Genomic DNA, 10,360 nt, shown 5'->3' with positions numbered 1-10,360 from the left:
CCCCCCAGAGCAGAGCTGGGAGCGACAGGACCGGGGTCCCCCAGAGCTCGTGGGCCACCCTGCAGTGATGGGTCAGGCCCTGCACACACGTCCCACACTCACACACGTGTCCCTGTGCACACACCCCGTGTACCCCCTGTTTTTTCTCCCTGAGCCCCCCCGGGTGTGCCCTCCGGCTGCCCAGGGCAGAGGAAGGTGAGGAAGGACACACGGGCCATGCCGAGGGCAGGATGCTCCGTCTCGGGCAGTGGCACTTAATCAATCCCATCTCAAATCTCTAATTATCTCACCCGGGGCCTCGCTGGATGTGCCTCAGCCTGCTCCCGTATCTGTGGACTCCCCAGAAACTCCCCCCCTTTGTCCTTTATCCTCGGCTGGGAGCAGAGAGGGTGGGTGGCCTCGTGTCGGGGGGGACCCCACGCGCGGGTGGGAGAGAGGAGCATCCTGGGGGGGCTCTGAGAACCCCCAGGGTGAGGTCTCGCAGGTACCAGGCACGGCTGTGCTGGCACTTGAACGCGACCAGGGTCCCCATCCCTGGCGGGGTCCGCCCGCTCCGTCCCTCTCCCGGTCCTTTTGTCGGACACAAATGGCCGGTTTCCATCTGCGCGGCAGCATCTGTTCCTGCCGGGGAGATTTGCATCGCTAAATGTAAATTGGGTGTCGTATCATTTATCATAAACGGGAGGGCGGCGGGGGGGGGCGGCCAAACCCGGCCAAGTTGTCACCGGGAATCACTCGGCTCATCCTTCGCCCGTGCCGGGGCCGCGCGGGGCGGGACGGGGCCGGTCCCGAGCGCGGAGGGGAAACTGAGGCACGGGGGGGGCCCTCGGGGTCCACGCCCAGAGCTCGTCAGTCACCCCGGGGGAGGCCGGAAGGGGCCGGGGGTCAGGATCTGGTCCCAAGCCTCCCCTGTCCCTCCTCGCTGTCCGTGTGTCCCCGGGCCGGGATCCCCGTCCCCGACCCGCCCCGTCCCTCCCAGCCCGGCCGCAGACGCCTCCCTCGCCTCCTGCCCACCCTCCCCACCCTCCATCCTCGGTCGGACCTGGGAACCCGCCGTCGCAGCCGGACCGACCCCACCCCGGCCATGAAGGGCCCCCTGCGCGGAGGAATGTTCTCCCGGCATGTCAAACGGCACCCCGGAGTGAGTGACCCGGCCCCCCCCTCCCTCCAGGGACCCCCCCATCCCTCCCCTGCCCTCTGTCCCTCCTCCCGGGGACCCCCCGGCAGCCCCACATCCTTCAGGCTCGTCCTTGCCCGTCTCTTGCACGTGCCAGGAGCCCCTGGGCTTCTCCACGTCCTTCTCTCTTCATCCCACCCTGCATTCCTTGTGCCTTCCTCTGCCCTCTGTGCCAACTCCTCTTCCCCACGCTCCCCAAGACCCTCCTCAGCCCGCCAGTCCTGTGCCATCCCCGCTCCCCTTCCCACCATCCTCCCACTCAGCACCCTTTGGCTAAGCCGGGGGTCCTGGGGGTCCCCATCCCTCCTTCTCCAAGGAAAGGTGAGACCACCCGGTGCTTCCCACCCCGTGCCCTCCATCCAGCCCTGCCAAGGGAGGGACCAGCACCGTGGGCACGGGCAGAGAGGATCCCCGGGGTGCTTCCAGCATCCCCCAATGGGCAGCCCAGGCCGGGCCTCCTGCGTGATCCTCGCTGCCCAACGGAAGGATTTGGGATGTTCCTGTTCCTGCCACGGTTTCTCCAGCTGAGGAGCTGGGAGTGGCTTGGGGGGCACAGAGAGACCCCCAGACTGGAGGTGTAAAGGCCCGGGGGGGGGTCCTGGGTGCTGGTACACGGCGGGTTTGTTGCTGGGGCAATTTTTGCGGTGTCACCCTCCCCTGTGGGGTGTCACCCACCCGTCCCAGTGCTCGGCTGTGGATTCCTGGATGCCTGGCACTGATGGGCATCCCAGCCACGCAGGACCAGAACCCGCTGGCACTGCTCGGTGGGCACCGATCGGGCACGGGGGCAGAGCCTGGCACTGCTCCCCACCGCCCACCCACCGGCGGGAAATGGGGGGTTCCACCGCTGGCACCCGCGGCTTGGCAGCCCCCCGAATCCTTGCCGGGCATTCATTAATCACCCAGGCGGTGTCGGCAGCAGATGGTGAGACGGACCCGCCGCCCCGAACCTCCTCCGGCAGCCACAGCAAACTCCCGGCGCTGCGGCGGCTTCTCCATTCGCCAGCGCTTGGGCAGAGGCTGCTGCCAGCTCCTGCTGGCACCCGGTGCCAGGGACCGTCATCCGCCGGTGGCCCCGACCCTCCTGGATGGGCGCTGGCATCTGCCGGGCGCTCCATCATCGCAGCTCGGCTTGAGCGGGGCGCCGCCGGGCGGGAGCTGGGCCGTACTGGGGGCACTGGGAGAGGACGGGGGGGGCCGGTGGGGAGCGAGGGCTGGGCAGGGGGACGCTGCTGTGGGCTGGTGGTGGTGGGCAGAGGGGTCGCAGTGACCCTTTTCAGCGTGTTCCCACGTGCCACCCGAGCGGGGACACTGAGTCACGGGGGGGTGGCTGTTCGGGTGGGGGTCTGGGGACCCCGTCTCTGGCTGCAGCCGCCGAGCAGAGGCTCGAACGGGGCCGGGGGTTGTCGAGGCGGCTCCGGCGGCCCCGCCGCCGTTTAATGGGCACGGCGAGGCTCCGGCTCCCAGGGGCACGGCTGGCGCCAGGCTCATTACCGCGCCCGCGGCTTCCCCGGCGCGGGGGCCGCGGCAATTTGGGGGAGGTCAAAGCAGCCTCGGCTCGGCTCCGATTGAGGCCGCGCCGCGCCGGGCACTGGGGGATTGGCAGCGAGAGCCGAGACGGGGAGATGGAACCGGTGTCGCTCGGCCGAGGTGTGACGGGAGCCGCTGTGATGGGCACGGGGAGGGGGGCGAGGGCACCTCGTGCTCTCAGGGGTCACCGAGTGCCCCCCTAGACCGGCTCTGGACCCCCAGCTGCTTGGCCCCAGTGTGTCCCAGTCCTTTCCAGCAAGAGGAACTGAACACTCCTTGTCTCGAGCTCCGCCAGGAGATGGTGCAGAGGGGGGGGGGGGGGGGCTTGGGGGGGCTGTGGGGGGACAGGGACACTGCCCAGGTCATGGTGTGGCTCAGGGACAAACCCTGCCCGGGACCGAGTCCCTCCAGGAGGAACCATGAGCTGATGCTCAGCCCTGAGCCGGAGAACTGGGAACCCTGGGAATGCTGGGAATGGGGTGCTCAACCTCAGGGAAGAACCATCAGTGGAGGCTTGGCCCCGAACGGGGGCACTGGGGATGCTGGGAGTGCCAGGAATGGGGTGCCCAGGACTGAGTCCCTCGGTGAGGAACCGTGACCAAGGCTCAGCCCTGGGCAGGGGCACTGGAAACACTGGGAATGCCAGGAATGGGATGCCCAGGCCTGAGTCCCTTGGCAAGGAGCCGTGACCAAGGCTCAGCCCCGAGCAGGGGCACTGGAAACGCTGGGAGTGCCAGGAATGGGGTGCCCAGGACTGAGTCCCTCAGTAAGGAACCGTGAACTCAGGCTCAACCCTGAGCAGGGGCACTGGAAACGCTGGGAATGGGGTCCCAGGGTCCTCAGCAGCACCAGCACGGGGCAGCCACGGGCAGAGGGGAAGCGATTTCTCATTCCAAATCCAATTCCTCTCCAGCACGAGCCGATTTTTCTCTCCCTCTTTTAATTCAGTCACTCAAGCTGACAGCTACACTGTGTACTGCAGCCCGGCTACAGGATTGCTCTGCCATATTCCCCCTGTAAATCTCCCGGCGTGTCAGCTCTGCCTTTCACTCTCCAGTCCGCCTGATAAATATTCATTTTATTGGGGTATTTTTCATTTCTCTCTCTCTCTCTCTCCCTTTCTCTCTGCAGCTCATTCCCCTCATTGGCTTCATCAGTGTGGGCCTGGGCAGCGCGGTGCTGTACCTGCTGAGGCTGGCACTGTACAGCCCCGACGTCAGGTACGGGTTGGGGTGCCCCGGGCACCCCCCGGGCTCTCATCCCGGGCACCCCTTGGGCGTTGACCCTGGGCACCCCTTGATCTCTCACCCCGTGCCCCCCCCGGGCTCTCACCCCACACCCTCAGAGCGTGGGGGGCTCAGCCCCGATATGGTGAGAGGGTGTTTGGGGTGCCCAGACACACCCGACCCCTTCCTGGGGAGTGGTGGGGGGCAGATGTGGGTGCAGAGGTGCCCCGAGGGGGTGAGGGGAGCTGGGGGGTTGTGTTCCCTCTCCTTGTTTTGGGGGGGGGGGGGGAGAAGGGCTCCTCCAGCTCCTCTGGGAGGAGGGTGGGTGGGTGGGTGACAAGGTGGGGAAAAGCTGAGTGTGGCTGAGGGACAAGGGGAAAAAATGTGGGGAGGGAACTGAGGGGAATGGGGAAGGGTGGGATGGATGGTGAGAGAGGGAATGAAGAGAGGGAGGGAGGGAGAGACAAAAACCAGCAGGAAAGGATGAGCAGAGGGAGAGGTGTGAGGATGGAGGGAGGGATGGAGGGATGGAGGGATGGAGGGATGGGGGATGGAGGGATGGATGGAGGGATGGAGGGATGGAAGAACGAGCGGAGGAAGAGGAAGGGTGTGAGGTGTGAGGATGGATGGAGGGATGGATGGGTGAGGGATGGGTGTGGGGAGGGTGGGACTGAGGGAGGAATGGGAAATGGGCAGATGGATGGTTGGAGAAGGAATGGGGAGAGGGAGGGAGGGAGGGACAGGCAAAAGCAGGGGGGAAGGAAGAGCGGAGGGAGAGGTGTGAGGATGGATGGAGGGGTGGGGACAGAGGAGGGGGTGCCTGGGTGGAGGGAGGGATGTGGAATCACAGATGGGCAGGACAGCCCCACATCCTGGGGGGACCAGGCTGGTTTTCCCGTGTCCCCACAGCCCCCCCACCTCGCTCACAATAATTATTTGCTCCCGGTAAAACCACTCATGGATTTAATCTGGCACCAGCTGAGCTCAGCTCTGCAATTAGCACATCCAGACACCTTGGCTTGGAGGGTGGGAGTGCAGGGGGGTGTTTGGGGGGGGGGCACAACAGCCCCCCCAGCACATTAATGCCATTAACAGCTCCGGGGGGGCTGCGCTTGCAGCACGGCCCCCCCTCCATCCCCCAATAACACACACAAACATCTTCCCAGATGGAAAATTCTGCTCTTGGCCAGCGCCAGAGGATGGGGGGGGGATGGAAGAGGGGGGGACGTGAGCTGCTCTCTCCAGGGACCCCATCCCACGGCTCTGGTGGCCTCCCCACGCCCCTCCCGGGACAGGACGGGATGTGTCCGGTGTGGGAAGGCTCCGAGGAGAACTGGGGATGGTGACACCGGGGCTGGGGGCACTGGGGGGGGGGGCAAGGGGGGGGGGGGGGGTCTCTCCCCACTCCCTGCAGGTGCTGATGTCCCTCCCCATCACCCCCCCCCCGCAGCTGGGACCGCAAAAATAACCCCGAGCCCTGGAATAAGCTGAGCCCCACGGACCAGTACAAAGTGAGCACTGGGTGAACTGGGGGCTGGCAGGGGAGGGGGGAGCAACCACTTTTAGGGCAAAGCACCGTGTTTTCTTTGGGAAGGGGAAAGGGGGATCAGCCCTGGAGTGGAGGTTCATGGTTCCCACGGCTCCTTGTGCTCAGATTTGGGGAGGGGGGCACTGCGTGTGTCCCCCCCTCACCTCGGGGCTGCAGCGACAGCAGGGAGGGGAATCACGACCCCCCCCTCACCTCCCTCCCTTCTCCAGTTTCTGGCAGTTTCCACCGACTACAAGAACCTCAAGAAGGAGCGTCCCAGCTTCTGAGCCCCCCCCGGGACGTGCTGGGGTGGGGGGGGAACCCACCCCCGCCAGAAGAACCCCCCAGCTCTGCCAAAGCCACTGCACACAGGTCCCACCGCTCCCCCAGCCCCCCAAAACTGTGTGGCCGAGTCCCCCCCCCCAAATAAACCACATCCCTGCAGAGCCCCCGCGCCCCTCACGGTCACGTTGTGCCTGCACTGAACTCCCAGGACAGCAATAAATTCTAGGGGGGGGGGCAGCAAACCGGATTCTTTATGGTTTCCCAGGGCCTTTGATGCGGGAGATGTTGTCACACCCCCTCCCCCGGGAAGGCTGGGGGGGGTCACATCCCACTGGAAGCAGCAGGAGCCCCCCCCGGGTGCCGCATTTCCGCTCTCCCACGCTCCAGGTCCCCCCTCGGACCCCACCCTGGACCCTCTGGAGAGGGCGAGGGGGTGGAGGGGTCACACCACACGTGTGTGGATGCACATACGTGTGCTGGGGGCGTGACACGGGGCAGGAAAAGGGGGGGGAGGGCAGCCTGGGCTACGGCCCCCTGACTTGTTTTGGGGCTCAGTGTCACCCCCTGCCCTCAGAGCCCACCGGGTGAAGCCCCAGGACGGGGACACCGAGGCACAGAGACCCCCCCCCCCAGCTCTCCTGGTGCAGCGCTGAGGGGCTCCAGCAACCCACCCCCAAAACCCCCCCAGTGCAGCACCCACACACCTCCAGACCCCCCCAGTGCAGCACCCACACACCTCCAGGCTCTGCCCCCGCTTTTATTAGCAACCCCCCCCCATAGAAAAGTGCAAGATGAGGCTGTAACAAGTGGTGCCCCCCCCTCCAGTCAGGGTCTGGGGGGGGGTCTCTGCACCCTAACACTGAGAGCAGGATGGGCGGGCGCCGTCCCCACGGGGAGGGAGCGCCCAAAGGTGCTGAAGGGGGACGAAGGGGAGCGGGGAAAGGGCAGAGGGGGGCGGGTTTCAGCCTCCCCTCGCCCCCCCCCGGGTGGCCCCAGCCCGGCAGGAGGGGTTTCCCCCCCCTCAGTGGTCACTGAAGCCGGGCATGGGGAAGGCACGAGCGAAGGTCTCGACGCGCTGGCGGAGCTCGGCCAGGCGCCGCTGAGTCTCGGGGTCCTGCAGCAGGAAGGTCTTGAAGTCCTGGAGCTTACCTGGGGGGGGGGGGGGGACACACACACAGGGGGGGAGGAAGGGGGGGACCCCACGGCAACCCCACCCCTGCCCGGGTACCCGCAGGGGAAGCTCCGCCAGGCTGGGGAGCGGGGCTGGCACCAGCACGGGGCACACCCCAAAGGGAGAGGGGCCGGTGGGCACCCAGGGGGGCACAGGGAGAGACGGGGGGGACACACGGCCCGTCCCCACTCACTGGTTTTGCTCTTGACGTCCAGGGCCAGCGCGATGCCCTCGTCGATGAACTCCACGACCTTCTGGAAATCCTCCTCGCGGAAGTGGCGCGAGGTCAGCGCGGGGGCACCTGGGGATGGACCCGTCAGGGCTGGGACCACCATGGGGGAACAGCCCCCAGGGAGCTCCCCAAGCCCCCCAAGGAGCTCCCCAAGCCCCCCCCCAGGAGCTCCCCCAGCCCCCCCAGGAGCTCCCCCAAGCCCCACAAGGAGCTCCCCAAGCCCTACAAGGAGCTCCCCAGCCGCCAGCCCCCATGGGGTCCTGTGCCCCTGTCTGTGCCCTGTCTGTGCCCCTGTCTGTGCCCCCTGTGCCCCTGGTCTGGGCCAGAACCAGCTCCGAACTCCCACAGGGAGCCCTCAGAGAAGGGTGAAGCAGTGGGGATGCCCCGGGGCAAAAGCCCGAGGACCCCCCCCCCCCCCCCGGGCCGGGCGGGACCCCCCCCCCGCAGGGCCCATCCCTCACCCAGGCGCAGCCCCCCCGGGGTCAGGGCGCTCTTGTCCCCCGGGCACGTGTTCTTGTTGGCGGTGATGGACACGAGCTCCAGCACCCGCTCCGCCCGCGCCCCGTCCATGCCCTTGGGCCGCAGGTCCACCAGCACCAGGTGGTTGTCGGTGCCCCCTGGAAAGCGAGGGGGAAGAGAGGGGGTGAGGACCCCCCGAGCACCCCCAACCCTCCCCTTGCTGCCCTTTCCCTGCACAGCTCGTCCCCGTCGTGCCCGGGGATGGTGGGCACAGAGTGGGCACAGAGCGTTACCTGACACCAGGGTGTACCCGCGCTGCAGCAGCGCCTGTGCCATGGCCTTGGCGTTCCTCAGGACCTGCTGGCAGTACTCCCGGAAGGCCGGGGAGCTGGCCTGGCAGCGAGGGGACACCCCGTCAGCGTGGGGGGCACGGGTCACCCCCCCCTGCCCCGAGCCCCCCCACCCCGGCCCCGGCCCAGACCTGTTTGAGGGCCACGGCCACGGCGGCGATGGCGTGGTTGTGGGGGCCGCCCTGCAGGGAGGGGAACACGGAGAAGTTGATCCTGTCCTCCAGGTCGTAGAGCGTCTCCTTGCCCGTCTTCTGGTCCACGGAGCGCACGCCCTTGCGGTAGAAGATCAGTCCCGACCTGGGGGCGAGAGACGCCGTGGGACACCGACCCCGTGGGACACCGACCCCCCCTGACCCCAGTGCCCCGGGGCAGCTCCGTCCCCACGGGACACGGAGCCCCCGGAACGTGGCCACGGCCTCACCTGGCGCCGCGCAGGGTCTTGTGGGTGGTGCTGGTGACGACGTCGGCGTGTTCGAAGGGCGAGGGGATGGCCTTGGCCGCCACCAGCCCGCTGATGTGGGCCATGTCCGCCAGCAGGTACGCACGGACCTCCTCACACACCTGGGGAGGCCGAGGTCACTCGCTGACCCCTGGGGACACCGCAGCCACCCACTGACCCCTGGGCTCACCATGGTCACATGCTGTCCACTGGGGACACCTGCTGACCCCTGGGGATGCCATGGTCACCCGCTGTCCCCTGGGACACTGTGGCCACCCGCTGACCCCTGGGGGCACCGCGGCCACCTGCTGACCACTGGGGACGCCACCGCCACCCGCTGACCCCTGGGGACGCTGTGGTCGCCCGCTGACCCCTGGGGATGCCGCGGCCACCCACTGACCCCTGGGGATGCCGTGGCCACTCGCTGACCCCCTGACCCCCCGGCACGCACCCTCTTCATGCGGGCGTAGTCGATGAGCCGGGCGTAGGCGCTGGTGCCCGCGATGACCAACCGGGGACGGAAGAGCCGCGCCGTCAACTCCAGCTGCTCGTAGTCGATCAGCCCCGTGGCCGGCTGTGAGGGACAGACAGACAGACAGAACCGGGTCACTCAGCCCCACGGCCGGCTGGGTGAGGGACAGATGGACAGACAGAACCGGGTCACTCAGCCCCACGGCCGGCTGGGTGAGGGACAGGCAGCTCGGTCAGCGAGCCCAGGGACAAACAGCCCAGGGTGAGACACATGGACAGACAGACAGACAGACAGCCCCATCAGTCGGCCCAGGGATGGACGGAGGAGACAGCCGGGTCAGTCAGCCCCAGGGCTGGTTGTGAGGGATGGACAGGCGGACAAGAAAGCTCAGTCAGCCCAGGAATGGATGGACAGACAGACAGACAGCTTGCCAAGGCACCCCTTCGCCCCCTGCTCTAACCACAGCACCTCTGGCTGAGCCGTGGGCATCTCCCATGGCACGGGGACATGTCTGGGACTCACTGGGACACAGAGGGGAGGGCAGGAGCAGCTCGGGCACCTCAGGGCACCACCGGGACCATCCACAGCCACAGCCCCCCCTTTCCCCCCCCTGGATCCCGCCCCTCAGCTCACATCAAGCTTGTAGGGCATCGACTCGAAGAAGATGGAGGTGGCCGAGATCCTCTTGACGTCGGACATGTACCCGTGGGTGAGGCTGCGGGGGAGGCGCGGGGTGAGCCCGGGACCCCCGGGAGGCAGCGGGATCCAGGCCCCCCCTCCCCAAATCCCCCCCACTCACTGGCCCCCGTCGGGCAGGTCCAGCCCCATGAGGCGGTCGTGGGGCTGCAGCAGGGCCGTGTAGGCGGCGAAGTTGGCCGGGGAGCCCGAGTAGGGCTGAACGTTGACGCCCCAGCGCGCGGGGTCCAGGTCGAAGGCCTCGAGCGCCCGCCGCTCGCACAGCAGCTCGATCTGATCCACCACCTCGGCCCCCCCCGTAGTACCTGGGGGACACGGCACGGGCTTATGGGGGCTCCCCCTGCCAGCCCCAGTGCAGAGGGCAGCCCCCCCTTTGGGGAAATCTCTCCTGCAGCTCAATCCTGGCTGCAGAGGGACCCCTGATGCCCCCCCAGCCCATTCCCCCATTTACCTCTTCCCAGGATAACCCTCCGAGTACTTGTTGTTGAGGCAGGAGCCCAGAGCTTCCAGCGCTGCCCGGCTGCAGAAATTCTGGAGGAGAACTGGGGGGGTCAGAGTTGGAGCCGCCAAACCCCCCCCTGCCCCGAGCAGAGGGTTCCCCTGGGCCCATCCCCAAGCCCCCCCCGGCCCCCACCTCCGAGGCGATGAGCTCCAGCCCCCGGCACTGCCGATCCTTCTCCTTCTGCACCAGGCTCCAGACCTCGGGGTCGCTCTCGGCCAGGCTCTCCTGCCCCGTCCACCCCGGCACGTGCCCGGTGGTGGCAGCGGTGGCAGCAGAGCCGTGCTGTGCCCGTT

The 10,360-nt window shown here is 67.6% G+C and overlaps 2 protein-coding genes across 2 annotated transcripts; one reads left to right on the top strand and one right to left on the bottom strand.

Annotated features, from left to right (window-relative positions):
• Positions 1-1,037: 1,037 nt before the first annotated feature.
• LOC113962571 (NADH dehydrogenase [ubiquinone] 1 alpha subcomplex subunit 4-like 2) lies at positions 1,038-5,961 on the top strand. The gene is made up of 4 exons (XM_027673331.1): positions 1,038-1,141; positions 3,839-3,927; positions 5,384-5,444; positions 5,692-5,961. Exons 1-4 carry the CDS (start codon positions 1,085-1,087, stop codon positions 5,746-5,748), a joined length of 264 nt encoding a protein of 87 aa, XP_027529132.1. The 5' UTR covers positions 1,038-1,084; the 3' UTR covers positions 5,749-5,961.
• A 524-nt stretch (positions 5,962-6,485) lies between these two features.
• Positions 6,486-10,352, bottom strand: LOC113962572 (serine hydroxymethyltransferase, mitochondrial-like). The gene is made up of 11 exons (XM_027673332.1): positions 10,200-10,352; positions 10,017-10,096; positions 9,669-9,870; positions 9,503-9,584; positions 8,849-8,971; positions 8,380-8,519; positions 8,090-8,255; positions 7,902-8,001; positions 7,611-7,766; positions 7,111-7,218; positions 6,486-6,895 (listed from the first exon to the last, which is right to left on the bottom strand). Exons 3-11 carry the CDS (start codon positions 9,695-9,697, stop codon positions 6,768-6,770), a joined length of 1,032 nt encoding a protein of 343 aa, XP_027529133.1. The 5' UTR covers positions 9,698-9,870; positions 10,017-10,096; positions 10,200-10,352; the 3' UTR covers positions 6,486-6,767.
• Positions 10,353-10,360: the final 8 nt, after the last annotated feature.

This window comes from Neopelma chrysocephalum, unplaced genomic scaffold, assembly GCF_003984885.1.
Source record: "Neopelma chrysocephalum unplaced genomic scaffold, ASM398488v2 Primary Assembly neopelma1_182853, whole genome shotgun sequence".
Taxonomy (NCBI): Eukaryota; Metazoa; Chordata; class Aves; order Passeriformes; family Pipridae; genus Neopelma; species Neopelma chrysocephalum.
Note: the sequence above shows the minus strand (reverse complement) of the source record. Positions and strands in the feature narration are given on the sequence as shown.